Raw genomic sequence first — 22620 nt, 5'->3', positions numbered from 1 at the left:
TGTCTTGAGTGCCTAATTTATTTTTTGTTTTTAATGTGCAGGTGCGTCATTCAGTTATGTCAACCTTATCTGCAGTTAAACTTGATGATCTTCCTGTGGTCGTCAAATTCATTCTTCATGCCATCACAACAGCAGATGCTATGGAGGTAAACTATTTCAATGCTGCAATGTGCTTTTACATTGCAAAGCTGTAGCCAAGAATGCCCTTGGGAATAAATGCTGCCTGACTCACCTTGCTCTTTTGGAACTTGTGTGAACAAATATTATCTAAATATTTCATCTAGCATTTCTTAAGTAATTTACTGATGTGACAGTCCCGACTTTGAATCCGTGGGCTTTATAGTTATTGTATTTGAAAATATCTCTGCTGTGTTGCTGCAATATTTCCATAGATTCGGTCCAACATCAAACTACTTGGTTTAATTTTGCAGGATTCGGTTTGAGAAACATTAAAATATGTTTGTTCAGTTTCGTTTAGAGCATGGCAACAGGGTCTTCAGCCCACCGAGTCCACACCGACCAGCGATGCCCGCACACTAATACTATCCTACACACTAGGGCCAATTTCCAATTTTACCAAGCCAATTAGTCTGCAAACTTGTACATCTTTGGAATGTGGGAGGAAACCAGAGCACCGGGAGAAAGCCCACACAGGTCACGGGGAGAACGTACAAGTTCCATACGGACAGGATTTATCCAGGGTCTCTGACGCTGAAAAGCTCTACCATTGTGCTGTCCAGTTCCAAACGGAGCAATTTTGGTAACTGTTTCTAAGGACCAATGCACTGTTCCTAAGGAACAAATGATAATACAACATTTTTGAGTCTGCTTCTGACCCATTAAAAACAGAGAATGGTGTTAAAGCAAGTAATTACATGGCATAAGCAGCAATAAAATCTCCACTAATAACATTGGACAGTTAGTTGTAGAAACGGGCCCTTTGAGCCTGATCCTGAATTCAAAAGGATTAAGGCTGATTCTAAACTTCAGCATATTTTCACATATCCCTCCATTTCTTTACTGTACAAAAACTGGTGAACAACCAGTGTTGCCTTAGCAGATGGTCTGGGCTATTGGGTGGTATTCCTCTTAGTACCAAAACTTGTTTATACTTCACTTTTTTTTAAAAACCAAAAATAAGTTTATTTACAGGTAGAAAATGACAGTGAAATTACTATTCTGAGGAGACATCAATATAAAATAAAGAATATATATATGTATCAATTCAAAATGTTTTTACTATAAATGAAGCACTCAAGATCCTGTATTGCCCACTGGTCCTGGAAAGCGGCCAAGATGCCCATGGACAGTGCATGCTCCCTCTCCAGGGACACCTGGGCACGGATGTAAGCCCAAAAGTTTCATTTCACTTTTCTTGCATGTTAGTAATGTAATTATTTTTTCTGATGAGTTTAAAGAGAACAGATAATTTGCAAGCACACTAGGCTCTGGCTGCCAGCCTAACCAGCTCTTGAACTCTGAGGCCTGGTCTGCCACACCCTGGCCCAAGTTCTAATTCCAGTTGTGCACTAGACCCCAAGCTGCACTCTGGACAGGACAGTGTGGACTAAAGATTGAGCCAGATGCCAAACCACCAGAATTTCCAAACAATCTGATGGCAGATTATCAGAGTTTTACATGCCTTTGGGTTGGTGCAGTGTAAATCATTAGGATGATTCTTCTGCTGGAAAGAGCAATTTAATAATATTGTCTTGTGATCACTGAACACCAGGAGAATGATAGGTAATCTCACTGATGCATATACTATTAGGTGGAGACAAAATGATGGAGTAACTCACCAGGTCTGGCAGCATCTCTGGAGAGGAATAGGTCAGGTTTCGGGTCGGAGCCCTTCTTCAGAATGCTTGACCCGTTAAGTTACTCCAGCATTTTGACCTATCTTCGGTGTAAACCAGTATCTGCGGTTCCTTCCGACACCATTCTAGCAGGGACTGACAAAGTGGATGTTGAGAGGCCGCTGCTTCAGGTTGGAACTATGAAGCATAAAGTTAACTACTGGGCAGAGGTGAAACATGTCTTCACTTGGCTGTTCGTCAGATCTTGTACAGTAAATAAATTGAAGGATATATGGAAATACGTTGTTACAGTATCGGCTTTGATCTTTATGAATTGCGCAGAAGACTGAAAGGGCTCCATGCCTACCCCATATTTCTACAACTTGCCTTCCAATGTTTTTAATGGCAATTTTATTGCCGCTAATGCCATGGAGTTAGTTGCTTTAACCCCATTCTATGTATTTATTTGCTCAGAAGCAGGATGCTGAATCGAGCAGAACCAGGATATTTTGTTTATGTAAATGCAGCTGATGTCACATTTACTATCAGGCATGCTCTTGTAATGTATTATCAACTATGCTTCTGATTACGAGTGCATGTTTATACATAATTTGATTACAAACTTGAAGATATTGACATGTGTTTGGTGGTGTCATATCTGTTGACTACTGTTAAACTTCAATGTTAACTGGATTTTTGTCACTGCAGGGACATAATGAAAGAGCATTAGTTTTGAACCGAGTTCACTGACATTTATACATTTTTTTCTCGTAGGTGATTAGGGAACTGCGCAAGAATCTAGAATTGGAGTCGTGTGTGCTTCCTTGTCAACTCCAGGCCAGCCAAGGCAAACAAAATCAGATTGCAAAGGGGTATGATATCAGATCATTTTGTTAAACATGAATGGTAGTTGGACTTGTAACAAAACAATGGGTGAATTTTAAAAATCACATGTTGCAGATACAGGTTATGCAAATTCCACTAAAAGAACAAAGCCAGAGCTCATTGAATAGTAAAAGGGATAAAGGTGATGAGAGGGAAAAAAAGGAAGGTGCATGAGGCATGTCAGGGGAATAACTCTGCAGAGAATCAGATTGCATACAGAAAGTTTTCTGTAGGTTTATAAACAGTAAGTGTGCAGTGAGAGGAAGGATGGAGCTGATTAAGGTTGAGAAAAGTGAGCAGTGCACAGAGGAAGAGAAATATACTGGGATACTAATTGACCACTTTTTACCAGACCCGACCAAGGAAAATGATGCAACCACAATCTCTTCAGGCAGCAGACATAAAGGACGGGGTAAATATTGATGGACTAGAAAGGTCTAAATGGGATGATCCTAGTTTGTCAGGGTGGAAATTGTAGAAAAGCTAGCTGTGATCCTCCTGTCCAAGGAGAGATCCAGTGGGCTGGAAAATGGTCAATGTGATGCCCTATTAGGATATGTCCATCAGCTCCAAGCCAATCAATTAAGGGAAAGGTTTTTGAGACAATAATCAGGGAAAATACTAATAAGGATTTAGGGGAAATTTGAAGCAATAAGGACGAGTGAGCATAAACTTGTTAAAATCAAGCATGGTTTGCCCTGTGGTTTGCTGCATCCTTGTATCCCTCTTGCTATCACACTTCCCCAGCTAACAATGGGCCATTACAGGCCCAATCCACATTATCTTTTGTCGGCCCTATTTGTTCTGGCCTTTTGTCACACCTAATTTACCTCATTTATCCCTCCCCTCTACTTTCTGTCTGAAGAAGGGTCATGACTCGAAATGTCACCTATTATTTTTCTCCAGAGGTCCTGCCTGGTCCACTTTGTTACTCCAGCATTTTGTGTCTACCTTTGCCTCATGATTACATTTTTTTAATAAGGTAACTGAAGATTGATGAAGAGAATGCAGTAAGTTTTGTCTACTTGGAATTTCAGAATGTAATTGTTAAAGTCTAATGTAAACAGTTGGTTGGCAAAATTGATGTCCATGATATTAGAAGGTCACTAGGAAATTAGCTTTTTTAAAAAAAAAATTAAAAAAAAATATTTGAAATTCACTTGGACCATCTTAGATATCTCCCTGTTTCTAAATCTCACTGTCTCCATCACAGGAGACGGATTATCGACTGACATCTATTACAAACCCACCGACTCCCATAGCTATCTAGACCATTTCTTCCCACCTTACTTCCTGTAAAGACTCTATCCCCCTACTCCCAATTCCTCCGCCTATGCCACATCTGCGCCCGGGCTGAGGTTTTCCATACCAGGTCATCGGAGATGTCCTCTTTCTTTAGGGAATGTTCCCCTCTTCCAGATGAGGTTCTCACTAGGGTCTCCTCGATATCCTGCAGCTCCGCTCTTGCTCCCCCTCCCCCCCCATTTGTAACAAGGACAGAGTCCCCCTTGTCCTCAACTTCCACCCCATCAACCGTCATAAACAGCATATACTACTCCGACATTTTTGCCACCTCCGACGGGATTCCACTACTTGCCTCATCTTCCCATCTCCACCCCTTTCTACTTTCCGCAGAGACCGTTTCCTCCGCAACTCCCTGGTCAACTCGTCCTTTCCCTTCCCATCCAAACCACCCCCTCCCCAGGTACTTTCCCCTGCAACCGCAGGAGATGCGCCACCTATCCCTTTACTCCGTCCAAGGACCCACAACAGTCGCTTCGGGTGAGGCAGAGGTTCACTTGCACCTCATCGAACCTCATCTACTGTATCCGCTGTTCCAGGTGTCAACTCTGGTTCCAGGTACATCAGCGAGACCAAGTACAGGCTCGGCGATCGTTTCGCTGAACACCTCTGCTCTGTCTGCCTAAACCTACCTGATCTCCTGGTTGCTCTTCCTTCCATTCCCAATCTCACTTTTCTGTCCTGGGCCTCTGCCATTGTCAGAGTGAGGCCCAGTGCAAATTGGAGGATCAGCACCTCATATTTTGCTTGGGTAGCTTGCACCCCAGCGGTATGAACATTGATTTCTCTAACTTCAAGTAGCCTTTGCTTTCCCTCTCTCTCCATCCCCTTCCCTTTCTCCGACTACATTTTATCTCTGTGCCGCCCACTTCCCTGATATTAGTCTGAAGAAGGGTCTCGACCCGAAACGTCACCCATTCTTTCTCTCCAGAGATGCTGCTTGTCCCGCTGAGGTTACTCCAGCATTTTGTGTCTACCTGCCATTTGTTTCTGGGATGTGGATGTTGTTGGCCGTGCCGCCATTTATTATCCATCAGTAATTCCCCTAGAACTGGCGAGGCAGTTAAGATCCAATTAAATGGTAAGTCGGGGATCACGTCATGAGCTAAATGAGGTCAGGAAAGAAGTTAAAGAATCGGGTTGGTCTTTTCCCAATCGGGTAATATTATGGGCACTGATATTATCAAATCTGGAATTACAAAAAGCAGAAACAAGTGATGTGTAAAAGATAGACACAAAATGCTGGAGTACCTCAATGGGTCAGGCAGCATCTCTGGACAAAATGGTAGGTGACATTTTGGATCGGGACCCTTCTTCAGACCATCTTCGGACCATCAGAGAATGTTGCGTGACCCGCTGAGTTACTCCAACATTTTGTCTATCTTTGGTATAAACCAGCATCTGCAGTCCCTTGTTTTGACAAGTGATGTGTGGTTGTTTATCAGACTAGAGTATGGTAAACAGTGGAGTTCCCCAGAGGTTAGAGGAACTGTTATTTTGATCTATATTAATGATTTGGATGTTGGTTCAACCTGATGGGAGAGAGGAGAAGAGAAGATGCCTGGGGTCTGAGTGGTATTGAGTGGCATTGAGGCAGTATGATATAGATTGAGTCGATTTGCTAGAGGGGAGAGGCTGTAGTGAGTCTGGTTTATTTGATGGACTGGGCTGTGTCCATAACTCCCTGCAAGTTTTTGCTGCCTTAGTTGGAGCAGTTTCTATACCATGCTGAGATGCATCCAGATAATATATTTTCTATTGTGCATCTGTAGAAATCAGTAACAGTTGTTGGAGACATGGTGAACTTACTTTGTCTTGGAGGAAATAGAGGTGTTGACAGCACTGGGCCTCTACTCGCTGGAGTTTAGAAGGTTGAGGGGACCTCATTGAAACTTACAGAATAATGAAAGGCCTAGATATAGTGGATGTGGAAAGTATGTTTCCACTGGTGGGAGAGTCTAGGACCAGAGGGCACAGCCTCAGAATTAAAGGGTGCTCTTTTGGAAAGGAGGTGTGGAGGAACTTCTTTTGTCAGATGACTCATTACCACAGAGGGCTGTGGAGGCCAAGTCAGTGGATATTTGTATGGCAGAGATAGACAAATTCTTGATTAAAATGGGTGTCAAGGGTTACGGGGAGAAGGCAGGAAAATGGGATTAGGGGGCAGAGTAGACTCGATGGGCTGAATGGCCTAATTCTACTCCTATAACGTGAACTTGTGTTGGTGTACTACCAAGACATTGCAGGTGATGTTTAGGCCTAGAAAATTGAAGCTTTCGTCCATATCCACTTGATATAGACTGGTGCATGTACTCTTAACCCGTTCCCTGAAGTCAATAAGCAGCTCCTGTTGCAGACATTGAGGGGGATGTTGTTGACTTGAAACCAAGCAACTAATTTCTCAATCTCCTTCCTGCACTCCATCTTGTTGTCATTTGAGATCCGGCCCACTGTGGTGGTGCCATCTGCAAACCTGTAAATGGAGTTAGAGCAGAATTTTGACGCCGAATCATCAGTGATCTCGCGAGGTTTGGAGAGAATCTGAGGGGGACCTTTTCCACCCTAATGGTGGTGAGTACCTGGAATACTCTTCCTGAAAGTAGTGAAAGCAAAGTCACTGACGCCATTTAAGAAGTGTCAAGCATCTGAATCGCCTGAGCATGGAAGCCAACAAATGGGGGCCCACTGTCTTTTTTTTGTTTTTGTTTTTTGAGGTGCAGCACGAAACCGGTCCTTCGGCCCACTGAGCCTGCACTGATCAGTGATCCTTAAACACCAGAATTATCCTACACACTGGGGACAATTTATAATTTTTATCATAACCAAATTAACCTACAAACCTGTACGTCTTTGGAATGTGAGAGGAAACCGGAGCACCCGGAGAAAACCCACGCAGTCACTGTACAAACTCCGTACAGACAGCACCTGTGGTCAGGATCGAACTTTGGTCTCTGACCTGTAAGGCAGCAACTCTACCCCTGCGTCACTGCGCCACCCTGTCATCTGGACATGTTGGGCCAAATGGCTGGTTTCCATTGACTATGAGTTGCTTCTGTTCACTTGTGAGAGAATGTTAATATAGTTTTTAATGGGTGATAACACATGCTGATTAATGTTCTGATTTTGTCTTTAGGACTTCAGTGAGTCGGGAGAACGGCAGTAATGACTGCGTTGCGATTATGTTTGATGTTATCAAAGCTGCTGTCCGGTTTCAAAAAGTAACAGCTGAAGCTTGGATTAAGGTGATCTTATCTGTCATATACAACATAGGAAATAATTTTAAGGCCAGAATTAAATGGGTTGGTGTAGTGAAATGCAATAGTCTGTTGTACAGTTATTTTGCTTTTAAGCACTGTTGACATCTGCAAGCTACGTGAATGCTGCTTGTCTTGCACAGGCCAACCATGTTGGATCACGGCCAATACTAGGAGCTGTGACTATTATTAACTATTCTTCCATGGTTCACAGCTACAAGTATGCACACGAGATAATTGATGGTGAAATGAACTGACCAAACTCGGGATCTTGATCGGTTGGCAGGGTGGGCTGAGGAATGGTTGATGGAATTTAATACAGTAAAATATGAGGTGCTGCATTTTGGAGAGTCTTAACATAGGCAGGACCTACACAGTGAATGGTGGGGCTCTGGGAAGTGTTGCAGAGTAGAGGGATCCAGGAGTGCAGGTACATAGTTCATTGAAGGTGGCGCAGTGGTCAAAAATACTTTTGGCACATTGGCCTTCATCAGTCAGAGTATTGCGTATAGACGTTGGGAGGTCATGTTGCTGTTATAGAAGACGTTGGTGAGGCCACATTTAGAGTATTGTGTTTCGTTCTGGGCACCATGTTATAGGAAAGATGTTGTTAAATTGGAAAGGGTGCAGAGAAGATTTTCAAGGATGTTTCCAGGACTCGGGGGCCTGAGTTATAAGGAGAATATACAGGACTATTCCCTTGAGCACAGGAGGATGAGGGATGATAGAGGTGTATAAAATCATGAGAGGAATAGATCGGATGGATGCACAGAGGCTCTTACCCAATGTGAGGGAATTGAGAACCAGAGGACATGGGTTTAAGGTGAGGGAAAAGATATTATAGGAACCTGAGGGGTAACTTTTTCATCTAAAGGATGGTGGGTGTAAGGAACAAGCTGCCGGAGGAGGTAGTTGATGCAGGGACTATTGCAATGTTTAAGAAGCAATTAGGCACAGTACATGATAGGACAGGTTTAGAGGAATAAGGGCCAAACGCAGGCAGGTGGGACTGGTATAGATGAGACATGTTGGTTGGCATGAGCAAGTTGGGCTGACTGGCCTGTTTCCACACTATGACTATGACTTTATTGATGTACCTTATGCTGACTTTGTTTTCATTTTCTGTACCTTTAAGCTCTTAACTTGGTGACCTTACCACTTTATTCTCTATTTCTCAAAGGTCCATTGTCACAGGGAACACATCGTGATATAAATAATCCCAAATTATTTGGTTAAGTTATTCATGGAAAACATATTGATAATACTGCACATCAATTTTCGGAGTGGATTTTATAATGTAAATGGATCTGTCTATCATACTAATTTATTAATCCGGCTATTTATCATCCCAGCCTCAAAATAAAACACAATCCCTTGTAATTCATGTCATTGCTATTGCTAACTGCCCTAGACATACACCTTCTGTATAAAGCAGTGCCCTAAATGCATAAGACAGGCTGTGCTTCTTTCGCGCTAAACTTCAAACCAAGACCCGGTATATCTGAGGGTGGGCTTTGACTTTGACTATGGGGGGGGGGAGAGTGCAGTGGTAGAGTTTTTTTTTGCTGCCTATGTGATGGATGTTTATGTAAAATGTAAATTATGTTGTGTCAACAATTTCATTTGGACAGCGCCAGAGACATGGGTTCTTTCACGAAACTTCAAATATATCGACTGTTGGAGTCTGTACGACCCGGTTTGTACGTTCTCTGTGATGTACGTTCTCCCTGTGACCGCTGTGGGTTTTCTCCGAGATCTTCACTTTTCTCCCACACTCCAAAGACGTACAGGTTTGTAGGTTAATTGGCTTTGTAGAAATGTAGAAATTGTCCCTAGTGCGTATAGGATAGTGTTAATATGCGGGAATTGCTGGTTGGTGCCGACTCGGTGGGTCGAGGGGCCTGTTTCTGCGCTGTATCTCTAAACTAAACTAAATATCGAAAAAGGGTTGTGACTCGAAACGTCACCTGTCCATTCCCTCTATAGATGCTGCCTGACCCGCTAGGTTGCTCCAGCACTTTATGTTTTGCTCAAAATTTCAGCATCTGTAGTTCCATGTATCTACAATATATCTTTTTTTCTTTTTAAACGGTTGTTCCATGTTTAGAAAGCCACTAGTTAACCCCTAACTTTCCCTTCAAGCCTGTCCTGCCATTCAATATGATCATTGATGATCTGCTCCAGGCATTAATTCCTCTTCTCTGCCAGTTTCTTATTTCCATCTGCTTCCTGATCTTATTTATCGGCCTCCATGTCAGATGCCTCCAGTGATCTCACCTTCACACACCATCCAGGGTAGAGATTCACCTCACTGCAGGCACATGCAACCAGATGGATTTGTATTTGCTTTGCATCATGAAATAGTGAGACATTTAGCCATTTTTATGTTAACTGGTGGATAATGTATTTTCAACTGCAGCATTTTAGAAGGATAACCTTAAAAAGTCAACATGAAACAGCTTTATTTTGATATATACATAAATACGTTTATTTCTGAACTACATTTTAGCGTCTTCATTTGTTAATTGTTCAGTCGGAGAACTGTGATAAATATATTGCTTAATTATATTGGAAATCTGGTAAAATAAGGTATAAATAGAGTTCTTTAGTTTAAATGCTACAGTTTCTAGTCAGCTTCCATTCTCATGATAAGGGTGTCAGCCCCCCCTGTAGTCTTTTGGGTAAATGACCTCCTTTATACTTGAGACCAAATCTTTGGTATTGGAAAAAATGGAGGGACATATAGCCAAGCTCAATCTTGCTCCCAGTAGCACATGTGCAGTTATTTTCTCAAAATGATTCATTTGAGGAATTTGGGGGTGGTTAGTTCTTGCCTCTGAGGTTAGGTAGAGTGCAGCACCCCATACTCCACTGGGATCAGTTAACTTTGCCTAACGCCAAAGTTGAATCAGGTGCATGCCACTGATGGGTATTGTAATAAAGAACTTCAATCCCCCTCGATTTTATCTATCAAACTGCAGAAAACCTGATTAATGAAAAAGCCTTGCAAGGCTTCTGTTTTGAGCTGTAGATGAACCAAAGCAACCCATATCCAATGTAGGACATTTGCAAATAAATTATTGTAATGTAGGAAGCAAGCCTAGCCAATGTGACCAATCCAATCCAATCCAAAACGAACGTCTGACACTGCAGTGCAACGTTGTCCAGATTATTTCATTTAGTGACGTTACTCTCAGCCAACATAATATGCTTGTGAACATTGTTACCAGAAAATGTAAAGTCTGAGACTTATTTCTGTTACCATCTACTTGCAGGCAATTGAAAGTGTAGATTCTGCTGCTGAGCACAAGGTAACTAATTTCCCTAAATATCTCTGTATTTTGTTCTGTATTTTATTATATTGGGCCAAAGAAGTGAAAGAGGAAAGATCTTTTGAGTGACAGAATGTGCTAACTGTTAAAGGCGACACAGTGATGCAGCTGGTAGAGCTGCTGCCTCACAATTCCAGAGTCCCAGGGAATAAATTAAGGAAACCTTTTCCATATTTTGTGTACAACTCTAATCACTCAAGTTAACCTTGCTCTTGATGACAAACATTTAAGACCCTAAGTAACCTTGTGCTTCCAGATCGTGGGTGAGTCTCAAAGGTCTGGGCATATCATGTTATAGGAGCAGAATTAGGCCATTCGGCCCATCGAATCATGGCTGATCTATCTTTCCCGCTCAAACCTATTCTTCTGCCTTCTCCCCACAAACCCCGACACCATTCCTAATGAAGAATCTGTCAATCTGCGCCTTAAAAATATCCATTGACTTGGCCTCCACAGCCGTCTGTGGTAAGTACCCCGGGCATGGCGCAACAAGGGTGGCAGAAGTGAATGATTTCCTATTTTTCCATTACTTTGCAAATTTTCAGTCTGATTCCACCACCCTTTTGATGAAAACTTTAAATCTTTTTTTTCTTCTCCGGACAAGAGTTGCTACATCTGCAAACTCTGGAGACCAGCATAATCAAGAATAGACACAGAGTGCTGGAGTAACTCAGCGGAATGGATGGGAAAGAACAGCCCATCCTCTTTTTCTCTAGAGATGTTGCCTGACCCGCTGCGTTACACCAGCACTTTGTGTCGATGTTTGATATATACCAGCATCTACAGTTCCTTTCTACACAGCATAATCAAGAACCAGTCTCGCCCCTGTCCTTCTTCTCCCCTTCTCCATTAGGCAAGAGGTACGAAAGTTTGAGAACTCATGCAGGGACAGTTTCTTCCCAGTGTTATCAGGCAACTGAACCGTCCTCTCACCAATCTACCTCATTGGAGACCTTTGAACTATCTTTAATTGGATTTTATTGGACTTTATTGTCCAATATATATTGTAGCCTTTATCCTTTCTCTGTACACTGGATGGCTTGATTGTAATCATGTATAGACTTTGACTGGATAGCACGCAACAAAAACCTTTCACTGTACCTCGGTACACGTATTTGGTGGATGGAAATGTAAAATGATCACACTCTTTTGCTGTTAATGTTAAGGACTTGCCAATACTTTGTAACCTTTTGATTTCCACCTGAAGGTAATAGACTTGCTAGTTCTCCTGATCCTCCACTCAGCTGGTGCGAGCATTAGCAAGAAGCAAGTAGAGAAACTGCTGCGCAGCAAGATTCGTCTCGACCAGATCAGGGATCAACTTCTGCAGGTTGCATTCAGGAGTCATGCTCTGGTTTGTATCTTCACTTATCTGAAGGAGTCTTATATCTCTGTCTTTAAATCTGAAATCCACTATGAATTCCATTTTGTGTAAAGGAAAAATACAAAATGCCCAAGTAACTCAGTCAGTTAGGCAGCACATCTGAAGGACATTTATAGGCGACGCTTCAGATGTGGACCCTTCTTCCAACACGGTGACATTTTGTGTCGGGGCCTTCTCTCCATTATATAAGCCAGGCCCCATTTTCAACTTTTATATAATGTGCCTGCAAATGCCTTTTTATTAAATCAACTTTTTTACAACACCTGTTGTTCATAAACTGAAATATGTTCTGTAAATTTAATCAGATTTCGGGGCTCATGTGGTACTGTCAATGAATAATCATTCCTTCATAAATTCAGTTATATTCTTTGCCTCTGGAAATATCCTGACCTGCTCCCTCTCGCCCCCTCACTCGCTCTCGCCCTCGCTCTCGCTCCCTCTCTCTTTCTCGCTTCCTCTCTCGCTCCCAATCCCTCATGTATTTCTCTCAGTTACACTGATTTGGTTTAGTTTAGAGAAACAGCATGGAAAGAGGCCCTTCGGCCCACTGAGTCTATGCCGACCAGTCATCCCAGCACATTACACTATCTTACACACACTCGGGACAATTTACACATACACCAAGCCAATTAACCTACATATCTGTATGTCTTTGGAGTGTGGGAAGAAACTGAAGATCTCAGAAAACCCACGTGGTCACAGGGATAGCGTACAAACTCTGTACAGACAGCACCCGTAGTCAGGATTGAACCCGGGTCTCCGCCGCTGTAAGGCAGCAACTCTACCACTGTGCCGCCCCTACGGTGATTGCCTCTGATGTTTGTGCATACCAGTTCCCACTATATACAAGAATTTTGTCTTGCATCTCTTTTCTAACCCCCCCCCCCACCCCCGCCTCTGCTTTGAAAACTACAAATTCTCATTTCCTCCGTGCCAAATTCTGAGGAAGGGTGACTAATCCACTAAGCCAAAAAATTAACTGTTTCCCTTTCCACAGATGCAGCCCAACTGGCTGTTCTTCCAGCATTTCAGTATTTTGTATCAAATTCCAGCATCTGCAGTTTTTTTTCTTTTGTTTTTTCCCCACAACATTTTGTTTGCTGATTATTTTGACTATGTTAGTTAATTTAAAAAAATCAACATACATAATTAGATAATATATAAACATCCAAGTTCTGCTATTGTGCAAATATTGCCATTTTATTTGTATGAATTTTCACAGTGAAAAAGATGTATCGTGTTTAGCATTGTGAATCATATTATTGTTACAGAAATAAATGGTTTTGCCCTTCTCAAAACATTCTATTGTTTTATTCTAGGTTGTCCGTGAATACTTTCCATCTGTTCTGTCCTTGGCTCAGACCCTATTGAGATCCCCAGATATCAGTGTGGTCTCGTTTGGAAGTCAGATGTATAAATATGCCTTTATGATGTTTGATTCCTACTGCCAGCAGGTAAGCAAAGCATTTAAATGGAGATCTGCAGATGCTGCAACCTTGAGCAAAATACAAACGGCTGGAGAAACTCTTCCCCTAGACATCTTGCTCCATTCCATATACTCATCTCCCATCCCTGAATCCCCCATTCTTCCTTTTGTTCTCCTTCTTGTCCCCTTCCACCTTCCTTCTGTCCTTCTAGCTTCACATTTCTTTAGTTTAGAAATACAGCACAGAAACAGGCCCTTCGGCCCACCGAGTCTGCACAACTGGTGATCCCTGCACATTAACACTATCCTACACTAGGGCCAATTTTTACATTTATACTAAGCCAATTAACCTACAAACCTGTACGTCTTTGGAGTGTGGGAGGAAACGAGTTATTGGAGAAAACATATGGTGCTCAGGGGAAGAATGTAAAAACTATGTACAGACAGTACCCATTGCCAGGATTGAACCCGAGTCTCCGGTGATGTAAGGCAGCAGCTGTACCGCTGTGCCACCGTGCCGCCCATTTTTCTCCTTTTCTTTCCTTGCCTTACCTGACACCCTGTGACTGACATTCAAAGCAAAGCCATGCAGCAACGGGAAGTTAGTGAGTCTGATGGTTCGGTGGAGAGGAAAAGGGAGTGCTATGTAATTTAAACCGGGAAAGTATTGTTTCGCATCAATATTCAAGAGAAAATAACCAGATATTAATGGATTTTGTAAGCAAGATGCTGGAAATGTTATGTCCCTAGTTAGCTAAGCTGAGGTGGAGGCACGAAACTTCCCTGATCCTGAGCTGGAGATCACCAACTGTTCGAGTTATTCCGGTCCAGTTGTGCTAATTCATGTCAGCATTGCCTAGTTGGCCAAGGGCAAAGAGTTTCTGCCGATGCAAGGTTTGGGAGTTTCTGCTTGGGCACAGAGCGCTGTGGGAGGTCAGCGCTGCAGATTCAGGACAGCAGCACTGACGTCCAGGGAAATTAAAACATTGGCAGTTCATCTACCGATCTCCCAGTGTAGACTGCTAATCAATAAAACTGCAGGTGCAGTAAATCTGAAAATAAAAATACTAGAAACTTTCAGTCAGGCAGCATCTGTGGAAAGAGAAATAGTTATCGTTTTGGGTCAGAATCCCTTCGGCAGCGTCCATCACCACATATCCATGTGAAGGCTGTTAAACTGAAGGTTATATGTACACAAGGAACAGCAGGTGCTTGTTTCCAGAAAAAGATAAATAGAGCTGGAACAATTCAGCGAGTCGGGCAGCATCTCTGGAGGGCATGAATAGGACGTTTCGAGTCGGGAAGTCGGAATCAGACTGATTGTAGTAGTGGGAGAAAGCTGGAAGAGATGTGGTACTGGGCCAAAGCCTGACAAGTGATAGATGGATACAGGTGAAGGTGGATACAGGCAGTCACAGTGGCACAGCGGTAAAGTTGCTGCCTTACAGCAAAATGCAGCGCCAGAGACCCGGGTTCGATCCCGACTACGGGTGCTGTCTGTATGGGGTTTGTACGTTCTCCCTGTGATCTGTGTGGATTTTCTCCAAGATCTTCAGTTTCCTCCCACACTCCAAAGACGTACAGGTTTGTAGGTTACTTGGCTTGGTTACTTGGCTTGATAAAAATCTTAAATTGTCCAAGTTGGCGATATGCAGAGTACTGTCCTGCCGACTACTAAATTCCGAAGGTTCAGAAGGTGAGGTTATACGTGGTTGTGACCAGATCTGCTTGTTTGCCACTACAGCACCATCATGTGATTGTGCATTTCCAGCAGAGGCTGCAGTTCCACTCTGACTCTGTTAACATTCACCCTATGAAGCCAGTTTGTCATTATAGTATGACATGTTTAATCATACCAGTTTGGTGATATCTTGCCACAAACAGAAAATTGAGCAGTGCTGTTTCTTAAGTTGCCATGGTACATCTTCCCTTTTGTAGTTGACTGAAACCAAGAAAAGTGTTCCGGATGATTTTGAAGAATTACTCAGCTTGGTAGTTAGTTGGATTTTACTATTCTGTGTTATTATCTCTGCTGTAATCAGCTATCCATGAATGCAAGTGCCTCCGTGTATGGCCCTTTGCAAGTGAGGTATATGCTTCAGATAAACACACTGGACTTTATAGTCCACCTTGACCATGATGGCTGTGGTTCCTATCTCTGCTAATCCCATTTGACTACATTAGATCTACTCCTTTCCTATCCAAGTACTTGTCCAAATGCATTTTGCACACTGTAATAGCATCTGTCTCTACTACATGCTCTGACAGCTCATGCCAGAAACCACTATCTTCTGTGTGGAAAAGTTTGCTGCTCAGATCTGTCACCTTAAATCTAGTTCTGGACTCCCCTATCCTGGGAGCAAGATTGTGACTATATTTCCCATTAATTCTCCTTAATTTTTGTAAACTTCCACAAGGTCACCACTCAGCCTCCTCTGTTCCTGTGAGAATAAACCCAGCCTACCCAATCTCTTCTTATAACTATATGCCTCAATTCCAGGCAACATGCTGGTGAAGATAGGCACAGTGCTGAAGTAACTCAACGGGGCATGCAGCATCTCTGGAGAAAAGGGATTGGTGACTTTTTGAGTCGGGACCCTCCTTCAGTCCCAACACGAAACGTTACCTTTTTTTTCTCCAGAGATGCTGCCTGTCCTGCTGAGTCACTCCAGTCTTTGGTATAAACCAGCAGTTCTTTGTTTCTACGTTTCAACATCCTAGTGAATCTCTATTGCACTATTGCTACCACATCCTTCCTGCAGTGTCGCAATCAGAATTGTGCATAATACTCTTAAGCGCAGTCAAGCCAATGTTTTTTTTACAGCTGCAACATGATGTCCCAAGCCTCCATTGTTAACCAATGCTGACCAGTGATCATCCCATACACTAACACTATCCTACATTCGAGGGACAATTTACAATTTCACCAAAGACAAACTTGTACGTCTGGAGTGGGGGAGGAAACCGAGCACCCGGAGAAAATCTACGTGGATACAAGGAAAATGTACAAACTCCGTACAGACAGCACCCCATAGTCAAGATGAAACCTGGGTCTCTGGAGCTGTAAGGCAGAAGCTCTACAGCTGTGCCATTGTGCTATCCACTGTGCCAACTACATCTCAGTGAGCTCTGAACGTGCCAAATTCTCTTTGTGTCCAAATATCCCTGCCATTTACTCTAGATTCCCTATCAGAGTTTGGCCTCCCAGAGTTAATTACCTCACTTTGTTCTGGATTTTCCTCCCACAATAGGTACCTGTGCAAGAAAAAAAAAAATCTATCTGGAAATACTGTTCCTCTTTCTGCAGATGCTGCCTAAGGTGCTGCCTGTTTCTAGTAACTCATGTTTCCATTTTAGATCTACATTATCAGTAGTAATTTGCTTTTGGATTATAGGTCTTCGCATTAACGCTAGAGTATCACTGTTAGTAGAGGTTATGAGCAGGGGACAGGGTAGGGGTTGGAAATAAAATTACAAGCATGCATGAGATGTAACATCAGCTGTATATACCAGGTAATTTTAAACATGATAAGTGTAAAATGACTTGCTGCACACACAAGTCTTTTACTGTAACTATTTATTTAGGTAACTGTTTATCACTATGCTGTAGCTGTCCGTGGTCATCACTGGAGCTAGAGAGCGAGCTAGAGGTGGGGACACTACAATTATACTGGAGACAATGGGGAGTGGTTAGTAATACGGGAGGTCACTATGGTTAAAGGAACATGCACTGATCTACATCCTTCCTCTTGGAAACAAAAGCGTGGCAGGTACTATACAGAGTGACCACGGCTCATACGCTACGAACACCAACCGCACCGGCAACAGTACAATACTATGCGAGTTCCCCGTAGCGGACAGGCGGCCTGACCAGCCGGCCAGAGCGGGTGCGTAAACCGCCCTCCTCCTCATCGTCGGGAACAGAAGGGACGGCAGCCGGGGGATGGGCAGGGGGGAGGCGGGCGGAGGAGAATGCGGGGCTGCGGGTGGAGAAAGAGGCTTGGCAGGGGAGGGAGGTTTTGCGGGCGATGCTGGCTTGACAGGCGAGGCAGGGGAACGGGCGGACAGTTGTGAAGGTAGGGTGCGTGGCATGCGAGGTGTAGACGGGGCGTGAGGGGCAACGGGAGGTCGAGAAGAGATGGGGGGGTGAGAAGGATCCGCGGGAGGCGGAGCGGGCTCATTCACAAGGAGTAAGTGCTGGCGGGAGCGACGGTAGATAGCCCCCTCGTAGTCGACGAAGTAGGAGCGCGGAGAACCGGCGTCGCCGACTACGACGGCCAGGCGGTAGTGGCCAGTGGGGGATTGCATCCGGACAACCTGCCCCGGGAGCAGACGTGGAAGTAGCCGGGCAGATTTGTCAAAGGAGCGCTTCTGGGTGTCCTGTTTTTTGGCAATGCGCTCAGTGACAGTGGCAGGATTTTGTACTGAGGGCTTGAGGGACTGCTGGGAGACCGGCAGGGGAGGTCTGGTGGTGCGAGACATAAGGCGCTGGGCAGGGGAACCGAGCGCAGGGTCGCGGGAAATGTTACGGAGGTTGAGCAGGGCAAGGTGGAAATCAGCACGGAACAGGCGGCAGTGTTCCAGCAGCTCCTTGGCGCTACGTACGGCCCGCTCAGCAAGTCCGTTGCTTTGAGGAAACTCGGGGCTGCTGGTGATGTGGTGAAAGTTCCAACGGGCAGCAAAGGTCTTGAACTCGTCGCTGGAGAATTGGCTGCCGTTGTCGGACCGGAGGGTCACTGGGGAGCCGAAGGTGGAGAAGTGGCGGCGAAGTTTCCCGATGACGGCGGCAGAGGTGATGGAGGTCAGCTGGTCGACCTCGAACCAGCTAGAATAGGAGTCCACGAGGACCAGGAAGTGCTTTCCGCGCCATTCAAAGAGGTCGGTGGCAACGGCCATCCATGGGAGCTCTGGAGCCGGCGGCTGCAGGAGAGGCTGGCGCTGCTGATGGGGGTGCAGGGTGTTGCAAGCAGCGCAGGCGGAGACCCTGTCACGGATGTCCTGAGCCATGCCAGGCCAGTAGAATTGGCTTTGGGCATGGGATAGAGTAGCTTCCACCCCAGGGTGGCCGCTGTGAGCAGTCTGGAAATAATGATCCCGGAGTGCGGCAGGCACCACGACTTTGTGACCCTTTACCACCACGCCGGCGTGAAGCACCAGTTCGTCGCGAACGAGGAAATATGGTGCAGCGCCAGCAGGCAGTTCGGAGCGACGGTCAGGCCAACCACGGCGGATAACGTCCGCAAGTTGTTGCAGGGCAGGATCATCAGCAGTGTGTTGGACCAGGGACTGCATTTGCTGCGAAGGAACAATGTTGACGTTTAGTACCAGAAGGTCGGAGGATTCGTACGGGTGGTGGACAACGGAAGGCAGCGGAGCACGAGAAAGAGTGTCAGCTACAAACATGTCTTTGCCCTTACGGTAGACGATCTGGAACGTGAAACGTTGGAGCTGCAGCATCATGCGCTGCAACCGGGAAGAAGCAACATGGATAGGTTTATTCAGGATTGTCACCAACGGCTGGTGGTCAGTCTCGATGGTGAAAGAGTTGCCGAGGATGTAGTCTTTAAACTTGGAGCAAGCGAAGACCACGGCAAGCAGCTCTTTTTCAATCTGGGCATAACGTTGCTCGGCAGGGGTCATGGTGCGAGAAGCGTAGGAGACGGGCAGCTGAAGGTTGTCATAAAGCTGCAGACAAGCGGCACCGAGACCAAACTTGGAGGCATCGCAAGTGAGGATAATGGGTCGGTGCAGGTCGAAAATTTTCAAAGTCGGGGTAGCGGCAAGCTTCAACTTCAGAGTCACGAAAGCCGACTGGTGGTGCGGGAGCCAGACCCACGCGGAGTCCTTTTTGATTAGTTCCTGCAGGGGGGCACTCAGTTCACTGAGGTCGGGTATGAACTTACCCAGGTAATTGACCATGCCCAGGAAGCGCTGCAGGCCAGGGACGTCGGTAGGAGCGGGCATGTCAGTGACTGCTGACGTTTTCTGGGGGTCGGTCTTGAGACCCCCTGCCGTGAAGACAAGGCCAACGTAAGTGACTTCTGGGACCCGGAATCGGCAATTCTTCGGGTTCAGCTTGAGGTTTATCACCCGCGCCCTGTCCAGGACTTTGCGGAGGTTCAGGTCGTGCTCAGCGACGTCCCTCCCGTACACCAGAATGTCATCCACGATGATGGCGCACGGTAAGCCGGCAAACAGTTGCTCCATGGTGCACTGGAAAACCTCGCTGGCAGAGTTGATTCCAAACGGCATGCGGAGGAAACGGAACCGGCCGAAGGGAGTGCTGAAAGTGGTGAGGAATGAGGAGCGTTCGTCCAGAGGGATTTGCCAGAAGGAGCTCTTGGCGTCTAGGACTGAGAAGACAGTAGCAGGGCCGACCTGTGCAGCAACGTCCTCTACCGTCCGCATGGGGTAGTGGGGGCGCTTGATGGCAAGGTTGAGGTCCTTGGGGTTAATGCAAATCCGGATCTCGCTTTTGTCCTTCTTGGCTGCGACGACCATGGTGGAGACCCACCTGGTGGGAGCGCTCACCTCCTTGAGGATGCCCATGGTCACCATATCGCGCAGAGTAGACTCCACGCGGCCCTTCATGGCAAAGGAGACGCGGTGTGCCGGCCGAATCACCGGGTCGACGCTCGGGTCGACAACAATCTTATAGTCGCAGGGCAGCTTGCCCAGAACGTCATCAAAGCGGTCGGGGTATTCGGTAAGTGGGTCCATGGGAGCCTGCACTAGGTGAATGCTGTGGTGGAATGAGACTAGCCCCAAGTCCTGACACGCACGGGCGCCCAGCAGGGTGACGTTGTCAGAGTCCAGAAGGTGGAAAGTGAGGGGCCGAGAGGTCTCTAGAACTGTGCAGATAAGAGTTGCCTTACCCACAGGAACCAGGACGCCCCCCCCCGTAGGCATGGAGGCAGGTGTCGCCAGGAAGAACTTTCTCATCAGATCTGATCTGCTTGAAAAGGCTTATTGACATAACATTGGCGAAAGCGCCAGTATCGACCTTGGCTGAAAAGGAATGGCCGTTCACAGTAACATGCACAGAGGGATCCGTAATCAGAGCAGGTGTACCCAAGAGTGAAAAAATAGTTGGATCTTCACGAGAGGGGAGTGCATCAGAGTCTTGGAGCTCCTCCAGCTCGTACTGAGGAAGCAGAGCGCTATCAGGGAGTGCAATGTTGTTTAGTTCGGCGAGGTTGTTTAGACTCCTTCTTGGAGCAGGGACTGGCTTCCCACGGGAACGGCAGGCGGCAGAAAAGTGGCCGAGTTTGCCACAGGAAAGACAGGTCTTGCCCTGTGCGGGGCAAATGTTTGAGGGATGAGCCGTAAAAAAAACAGTTAGGGCAGCGTCGCGGGACAGTGGAGGTGGCATCAGGATGGGCGATAGCAATGTAATGCTCGTAATCGCGCTGGAACACGGTCCAGCGATGGACAATGTCCGTGTCGAACACCAACGTGTCTGGTCGACGACAGTGGTGGGACATGATAAAAAGAACGGAGGGAAGTACTGGGAGAAAGAAATAATAAAATAAAAACCGATGAACAGGAGACGCAAGTCTACCGCTGTGACACCATGTAAAATGACTTACTGCACACACAAGTCTTTTACTGTAACTATTTATTTAGGTAACTGTTTATCACTATGCTGTAGCTGTCCGTGGTCATCACTGGAGCTAGAGAGCGAGCTAGAGGTGGGGACACTACAATTATACTGGAGACAATGGGGAGTGGTTAGTAATACGGGAGGTCACTATGGTTAAAGGAACATGCACTGATCTACAATAAGTACATTATTTTCCAACAAATTCTTAACACGCCTTCCCCCACAATCAGTCTGAAGAAGGGTCCCAACCTGAAACATCACCTGTCATCCATGTGCTGGATATATGCTGGCTAACCCTTTGATTTACTCCAGCACTTTTGAGTCTTTTCCAAACATACCTTGTTTTCTATGTTTCAAGGCATACATTGCACAAGTCAAACTCGGTGAAAAGATTAATGAAAAGATTGCTTGTCCATTACAGCTGTCTGACCTAAAGATCTTTCATTTTTTAATGTTTTATTTCAAATGTGTTTATATGCTCATTACCATATAAATCAAATCGGAGTATGTAATCGGTGTGATTATTTGTCCCTCTGTACAGGAGGTTGTTGGAGCGCTGGTGACACATGTTTGTAGTGGTTTCACAGCAGAGGTGGATATCTCACTCGATGTACTCACAGACCTGGTCTCCCAGAGCTCATCTGCTATGGCCATCTATGCTATCTTTGTGAAGGTGAGTGGAAATAACTTTGAGCTTTACTTTTGTATTTTACTTGCAAGAGAAACATTGAAGGTATCTAAGAATGTCATGTGGATGGAGAAGCATTAGTATTTTAGCATGAGATGCCACAGAATGATGGAACATGAGCTGGTGAAACTGCTGCCACACAGCACCAGAGACCTGGGTTCTATCCTAACGTTGTGTGCTGTCTGTATGTTCTTTCTGTGACCGTGTGGGTTTCCTCTGGGCTGCTCCGGTTTTTCTCCCACACCCTGAAGACATGCAGGTCTGTAAGTACATCGTGAGATATCCACCTCTGCTGGTCAATTGGCCTCTATAAAAGTACTGTACTCTAAACTATACTAAACGTTCATTAGGAACCGCTTTCCTGGAGATATTCAGCAGACTTCAGGATTTCCTTTTAACTACCAGCATTGTCCCAATGTCTTATATTTAGTTCCTGGGGATCTTTGGTAAGCCCAGTTTTTTATTTTTTATTTTTATTTTTGTTTTTTTCGGGTTTTTTTGTTGTGCCTTATTTTCTTCGTGCTTCCTCCACCATTCAATCAGATCATGACTAACTTGAAACCCAGGCAGTGATTGACTTAAATGCTCTCTCAAATGATTTAACAAGCCATTTGGTGTAACAAACTGCAATGTTTAAAAAAAAAAAAAAAAATCGCCCCTCTGCCTCTGAGTCGGAGGGTCAAAGGACTATCTTTGGGATATGATGACACAATTTTACCTGACACTTTGGTGCAGTGCTGAGGAACCACTGCACTCTGAGATGCTCAATGACTGCAAAGTTCAAATGTTATTGCCTTTTCTCCATCCATCCATACCGATATCTTAATGAAGGCGAGTTGTCCTGTCTCTTTCTTTGGGTGTAAGTCTCCTGCAGATGATACTTAATGGAAGACTTGGAAGATTGTCCCGCACATTGAAATTGATGGGAAAGTTAGATTAATGTAGGATTA

General features: G+C 45.1%; 1 protein-coding gene across 3 annotated transcripts in view; it reads left to right on the top strand.

Annotated features, from left to right (window-relative positions):
- Window positions 1-22620, top strand: part of fancd2 (FA complementation group D2) — an 88842-nt gene that overhangs the window by 15491 nt on the left and 50731 nt on the right. For all 3 annotated transcript variants that reach the window (XM_055648024.1, XM_055648026.1, XM_055648025.1), the window contains 7 exons: window positions 42-146; window positions 2571-2668; window positions 7117-7225; window positions 10513-10548; window positions 11777-11923; window positions 13273-13407; window positions 21524-21655. In XM_055648024.1, the coding sequence (XP_055503999.1) occupies window positions 42-146; window positions 2571-2668; window positions 7117-7225; window positions 10513-10548; window positions 11777-11923; window positions 13273-13407; window positions 21524-21655 (762 nt within the window). The remainder of the gene's footprint in view (window positions 1-41; window positions 147-2570; window positions 2669-7116; window positions 7226-10512; window positions 10549-11776; window positions 11924-13272; window positions 13408-21523; window positions 21656-22620) is intronic.

Source organism: Leucoraja erinacea, chromosome 16 (genome assembly GCF_028641065.1).
Source record: "Leucoraja erinacea ecotype New England chromosome 16, Leri_hhj_1, whole genome shotgun sequence".
NCBI lineage: Eukaryota > Metazoa > Chordata > Chondrichthyes > Rajiformes > Rajidae > Leucoraja > Leucoraja erinaceus.
Note: the sequence above shows the minus strand (reverse complement) of the source record. Positions and strands in the feature narration are given on the sequence as shown.